Genomic DNA, 6,521 nt, shown 5'->3' with positions numbered 1-6,521 from the left:
GATGACCTTCCATCATTTGCTTTTAAATCAAAACAAACTATAATAAATTGGAATGATAAATCTATTTCTAATATTGAATTACCAAAGAGTTATAGTTTGATAGGAAATGTAGTTGTAAATAAAATGAAACATAATACAAATGTACATCCAAGGAATAAAGTTGAATTTAGGAAAAGAAAATCAAAAGAAGTATTTTTTAATGAAATTGCACCATTTCAAATGAAGAAGTATGTAATTAGTGAAAGAAGTAAAAATGATGAAGATAAAATAATTAATGATGATAATGAAATTATTGAAGAAGATAATGTTGAAGAAAGAATGTCATCAATTCATTCACATAATTCTATCATTAAAATATCTCAAAATGAAACATATATTAATGAAATACATGAATATGATAATATATTAACAGAGATACACAAAATTACAGACCAATAACTTGTCTAAATTGTATGTTAAAAGTATACACATCTTTATTAAAGATGAAGATAGAAAGCCAACTGATGTTAAATCAAATTGAAAAACAATTATCACAAAATCAAATTTGATGTAAAAAATATACATATTATCAAAAGAATGATTATTATACAATACTATAATCATTCAGTTATTAATTATGGATAAATGAAAGTGGGTAGAAACATAATATGATATTTCTAAAGCATATGATAGTATTAATCGTCAATGGGTTAAACAATGTTTAATTTATTTTAACATCACATTAGTTGTAATTAAAAGTATATTATATATATTAAATAACACACAACTATAATTATATTATAATCAACAAAATGAATGTATAATTAATGTAGAAAGAGGAATAATACAAGGTGATAGTTTATCTAAATTATTATTTGTATTATTTATTGTTATATTATCTAAATAATTAGATAAACAAATTAATAAGTTATCTATTAAAATGAATGGAGAAGAAAAACAAGTAAAGTTAAACCACATATCATATATGGACGATTTAAAGATAATAACTAACAGCCTCGAAGAAATGGAAAAAGCCCACAAATTAACAAATGAAATATTTAATAGAATATGATTAAAAATAAAAGTAGAAAAGAGTGTGATAATGACTAATATCAATGGTCAGATAAATGGAGAATTAGCTGAATTACCAAGAGTAACTAATGATAACCCTTATAAATATCTTGGTATTGAAATAAGAGATAAAATAAAATATTATAAATATTATACATGAATATTAAATGAAGTATCTTCTATTCTATCATCATTAAATATTATGAAATATAGTACCATCAATACAATAAGAAATATTAATAATGATATAATCTCCAAATTAAGATATGGATTCTGTATTGTCCCATGGAAACTTGGTGAATTTGAGAATATAGATAAACAAATAAGAAAGGCATTGATACAACTCCAACTATACAGTAGAAACATCAATAAAAGTAGATTATATGTTACAATAAATGAATTAGGAATTGGATTAATGTCAGCACGAGATGAATGATGTAAAGAAATAATAAGAATATATTTAAAATATAAATATCAAATACAGAAATAGGAGAAATGATAGAGCAGTAAAAGAGAATCCAAAATGAATAATTAAAAGAATAAAAAGAGTATTTTGTAAGAAAATTAATTTCAATGAATGAATATAATACAATTAAATGAAATAAAACATGATATAAACAAAGTATTTGAATTTGTAACAAATAAATTAAATGAAAGATATTTAAATGAATTGAAAGAAATGTAGTGAATATATAAGAAATGTAAATTGTATATTTAATAATAAGAAATTAACAGTAACTACATGGAGGTCATTAAATATAAAAAGAAATGCATTCTTCCAAGTAGTAAAGATACAAGAAGGAGTAACTATGACAGGAAATATTAAATCTAAAATACTCAATTGTGATGCTTTAAAATATTGTAAACATTGTCCTAATACAATTAATCTATTATCCACATTTTGTTATGATGTCATGTAATGAAGAAGAATCAAATATCAAAACACGATTATGTATGTAAACAAATATATAAACATATATTAATTACCCATTTTATTGAATTTGATGAAATAGATTTTAATACACATCCTAAGTGTATTAATAATAATGAAATGGTTATAACTTACAATAAAGATTTATTGGTTAGTGACCATTCGTTTAATGCTAGAAGACCAGATATATTATCAAATCATCAAAGATAAAAAAGGATATATTATTAATGTTGATATATGTCAAGATAGAAACATCGAATTAAATTATATTTACAAAATAAATAAATACAAAGAATTACAAGAGAAGCTAAGACAAAGTAGAGAATTAACTTATGTAGAAATAATACCTGTAATATTAACAATCAATTAATACATAATGAATCAGTAATAAGATTAAAAACACTAAAATTACAAATTGACTTCAACAAAATACTACGAACAATCATTATTAAAAACATGAAAGACTTAATGTTCTACATATTCAACACTGGCAACACATTAGAAGAGGAACCTTCTAATTCTCATTGTTAGAAGTGAACTCTATTGTAGAAATAGAGTATATTGAAATCATTGAAATAATCATTTCTTAAATTGTTTGTTATTCTTTTGTTTTCTCTTTAACTTTATTTTATTCAGTATTACCCTTTTTTTTCTTCTTTCTTTTTACATTCAATTATTATTATTTCTGTTGATGATTATTCTTTTGAATGTTATTATTGATTTTATATTGTTCTTCTATGTATTTCTTAATGGTGTTATTCAAAGTATAATATCACATTTTGTTGTATTCTTATATTGAACAAAAGGATTTATCATACAATTTTATAAATGAAGAAGAATAATGTTGAATGTAAATGTAAAAAGAAGTGTTTCTGTTTTCTAAAGAGATGAAGTGTTTTTGTATTGATTGGTAAAAGTGAAAGTGGAAATCAGAAGATACCCTAATAAAACTATAATGAAATAGAAAAAGAATTATAATAACATTCTTAAAATTAATAAGAAGTATATAAACAACTAAAATATCAACTACAATCATTACATGTCTGTCATTAACAAACAAATTAAATCTACTGTATCTACTAGTGATTCATGTATTAGGAAGAGAAAGTGAATAATGAAATTAAAGAAGAAAACATTATTAATGTGTATACAATAAAATGTGGTATTTGTTTAGAGTTAGAAAAACAAAGAATGAAGAAGGAGTTCAAAGGATTAATATTAATTGTGATTATGATGAAATGATTCAAAAGAAAATTAATAATACATTTCAAGAAATGGAGATGTTCCTACAACAAGATAAAAAGGGGAAATACATCAAAGAGAAATAGATAAAACAATTATTATAATACTTTAGATGAAGAAATAAGTAATTATGGAAAAAGAAATAAGAAACAAGAATAAGTTATAACACAAATAAAAAAGAAAGAATAACAAAATATAATGAAACAAACAAAGAAGAAATATATGGAAAAAGAGAAAAAACAAAGAATATCATATTAAAGAAAATAAAATTAAAGAATATAAAAAATCAATGAATTAATAATGAAATTGATTCTAGTATTAACTTTCTATTAAATACTCATAGCAATTTGTTATGAAATTCATTATAATAAAGAAAAATGGAAATAATTAGAACAAACACCAATAATACAACCATTTATTTATTATTAATAATTATATGATAATATTCAAATAACTTTTATGATTAGAATTTGAATTTAAACAGTGTACTACTAAATAATTGATGGATAAAATATTTCACACTAAATTTAAGAGTTTCTAATATATTTGAAGAAACAAAATAACCTAACTTTAATCAAGAAACACAAAATTGGAGATAAAATATAAAATAAACAGAATAAGAAAGTTAATGATATTTAATGTATTTAGAATAGTTATATAATATAATATTTATTGCAATATTCTTTTAAAAGTATTAAATCAGAATGAAAAGAAAGAAGAAATAAATAATAAGATAACTATAAACAAAGTAAGTAGAAGAAAGATAAATAAATTCATAAACATTAATCATATTTTAGTTTTAATAATAATTCAAATACAAAGATAAATAATAATTTATATTTCAACATAAATTCATTTTATCTTAAATCATTATTGAATCAAGTGATTTTATAATGTTTTTAACAATATAATTAACATCATTTCACTTTTTATTATACACATTCATTATTAACTTATCAAATGATGAAAAATACAAGAATGTTATCAATTATCAACATTTATTTTATTGTAGTTTCATAATAATAATAGAACAAAAATGAATCATAAATAAATAAAATGAACAAGAATATGTATTTTATTATAATTCAATTTATTATTTGAACAAGAAATTAGAAATTGTTTACTATTCAATGAACAATCATTTAATACAATTTCATAATCCATTGATAAACAAGATACAACAAAATAATCAAAATGATAATGAATATGAGTATTATAAGAAACAAATAAATATAAGAATAAGAAAATAAGAATATCAAAGATATAATTATTAAAGAAATAAAGAAGAATGAAATACAAATATACGAAATATAAATAATATAGAAATAGAGAATATGATATAATAAAAAATAAAGAAGAAAGAATATAATAAATATATAGAAATAAATATAATTGAAATAGAAAATATAAAGAAATAAGAAAGTTCAAAAAGAATATAATTAAAAGATAAATAAACAAGAAATAAAATAATAAGAGTAATAGATATACATATTAAAACATTAAATAAAATATATAGAATACAACAAGAAGAAGATATACAAAAAGAAATAATAGAAAATAATCAAATGAAAAGATTAATAGAATAAAATAAGAAATAAACATAAATAAAATATAAAGAAATAATGAATCAAATATAAAAAGATGATAAAGAAATAAATCAAAAGAAGAAATAATAAGAAAATAACATATTATAAAAATAAAGAAGAATAAATAATCAGAAAGAATTTGAATCAAATTAAATCAAAAGAAATAAAATATATAAATAATATACAATGATATAATATATTTATCACACACTATAAATTAACAAATAAGTATAAAATGATAATAATAGATGAAATGTATTATAATCAATTTACAATACAAATATATTTACTTAATATATATTTAATAAAATAGAAAATATATAATATAAATATATAATATAAATGATAACAATATATCAAAAGAATATAATAATAAATTAAATAAATAAAAAGATTTTTAGAAAGAAATAAAAGAATAAGAATAAATAGAAATGAAGAAATAAAAGAATATAAAAGAGATAATATATAAATTAATAATAAAGAAATAATATAAAAACAGTAATATAAAACCATCTTAAACAATATAAATCAAATATATTTGAATTATTAAATAATCTAAATGAATATGAATTATTTTATTTATTAATTTTCTTTTATATACTAAAGATTTTAATAATATCAAAAGAAAGTTGACAATCAAAATATTAAATAAATAAATTATATTAGAGAATGTTAATATTATGAATTATTTGATTTTTATTCAATTTGATTATATTTTAAAAATCAAGATATTTATATTACTTCTATCATTTTAATGAAAATATAAAGATGAAATAATATGAATATATTATTTGTTCATTTTAAAGAAATGAGAAATAATATAATAAATAAAGAATATAAATAAATAATATTGTTATAATAAATTAACAAATCTAATTTATCATTCTTAATGAATAAACTAAATATCTCAATGTTTATTATTTATTATTTATTTAATATTTTTATAATTGTTTTAATTTGATTCATTTTTAATAAATAAAAGATAAAAAGTAATAAAAGAATTAGAGTTCTACTATTATATAATTAATATATTGTATAATTTAAAGAATGATAAATATAAATTATGTTATTTATTTTGTTTTGATGATTATCATTATTATATTTGTTTAAATTATATTTAATTTTATAATTATGTTTATTTGATTAAGTTAATATTTTCATTCTGATTATTTTATTATTTCATTTTATTTATTTTCTTTTATCTTCATTAAATATAATTTTTATATTCTTTTTCATTTTCTTGTTTATTTTCTTATAATTATATTGTTTCCTTTTTCTTTAACCTTTCTATTATATCATTTCCTTCTTTTATTCTTGTTTCTCTGTTCATTGTTCATTTTGAATTACTTCTTGTTTATATTTTTGTTTTTATATCATTTTATTACATCAATCATTCTATTTATGTTCATTCTCATCTTTATTTATTTATATTATCATTCATTAACTTTAACAATTTATAATTAAATATTCAGAATTTAACAAAATATTAATTATAACCAAATTTATTTGTTTATGACAATTGTTTATTAAAATTTACTTTATAATTATGTTTCTCTTTAATATTTAATTATTCTTTGAAATTATTAATTGTTGATACAATTTATTATATTTAATACTATCATTATCATTTATTTGTGTTTGTTTATGTTACAAACAATATTCTATTTTAAATCATATTCTTTTTGATTGATTTGATATTGTTAATTTAGATT

At 18.2% G+C, this 6,521-nt stretch overlaps 1 protein-coding gene across 1 annotated transcript, besides 20 other annotated features; it reads left to right on the top strand.

Annotated features, from left to right (window-relative positions):
- Window positions 1-123: 123 nt before the first annotated feature.
- Window positions 124-438, top strand: EDI_149970 (uncharacterized protein; the record flags this gene model as incomplete). Its single annotated transcript, XM_001737645.1, has 1 exon — window positions 124-438. One exon carries the CDS (start codon window positions 124-126, stop codon window positions 436-438), a length of 315 nt encoding a protein of 104 aa, XP_001737697.1.
- Window positions 415-2,571: a repeat region.
- A 1-nt stretch (window position 2,572) lies between these two features.
- Window positions 2,573-2,728: a microsatellite.
- Window positions 2,729-3,357: 629 nt separating this feature from the next.
- Window positions 3,358-3,530: a microsatellite.
- Window positions 3,531-3,636: 106 nt separating this feature from the next.
- Window positions 3,637-3,670: a sequence feature (AT_rich).
- A 148-nt stretch (window positions 3,671-3,818) lies between these two features.
- Window positions 3,819-3,897: a sequence feature (AT_rich).
- Window positions 3,898-3,986: 89 nt separating this feature from the next.
- Window positions 3,987-4,065: a sequence feature (AT_rich).
- Window positions 4,066-4,294: 229 nt separating this feature from the next.
- Window positions 4,295-4,322: a sequence feature (AT_rich).
- A 125-nt stretch (window positions 4,323-4,447) lies between these two features.
- Window positions 4,448-4,634: a microsatellite.
- Window positions 4,500-4,693: a microsatellite.
- Window positions 4,694-4,724: 31 nt separating this feature from the next.
- Window positions 4,725-4,903: a microsatellite.
- Window positions 4,800-4,980: a microsatellite.
- Window positions 4,972-5,151: a microsatellite.
- Window positions 5,117-5,303: a microsatellite.
- A 26-nt stretch (window positions 5,304-5,329) lies between these two features.
- Window positions 5,330-5,602: a sequence feature (AT_rich).
- An 8-nt stretch (window positions 5,603-5,610) lies between these two features.
- Window positions 5,611-5,681: a microsatellite.
- A 41-nt stretch (window positions 5,682-5,722) lies between these two features.
- Window positions 5,723-5,870: a sequence feature (AT_rich).
- Window positions 5,871-5,954: a microsatellite.
- Window positions 5,955-5,975: 21 nt separating this feature from the next.
- Window positions 5,976-6,014: a microsatellite.
- Window positions 6,015-6,025: 11 nt separating this feature from the next.
- Window positions 6,026-6,181: a microsatellite.
- A 44-nt stretch (window positions 6,182-6,225) lies between these two features.
- Window positions 6,226-6,424: a sequence feature (AT_rich).
- Window positions 6,425-6,521: the final 97 nt, after the last annotated feature.

This window comes from Entamoeba dispar, genomic scaffold, assembly GCF_000209125.1.
Source record: "Entamoeba dispar SAW760 scf_1105229460751 genomic scaffold, whole genome shotgun sequence".
Taxonomy (NCBI): Eukaryota; Evosea; order Mastigamoebida; family Endamoebidae; genus Entamoeba; species Entamoeba dispar.
This window is presented reverse-complemented; position numbering and strand designations above follow the sequence as displayed.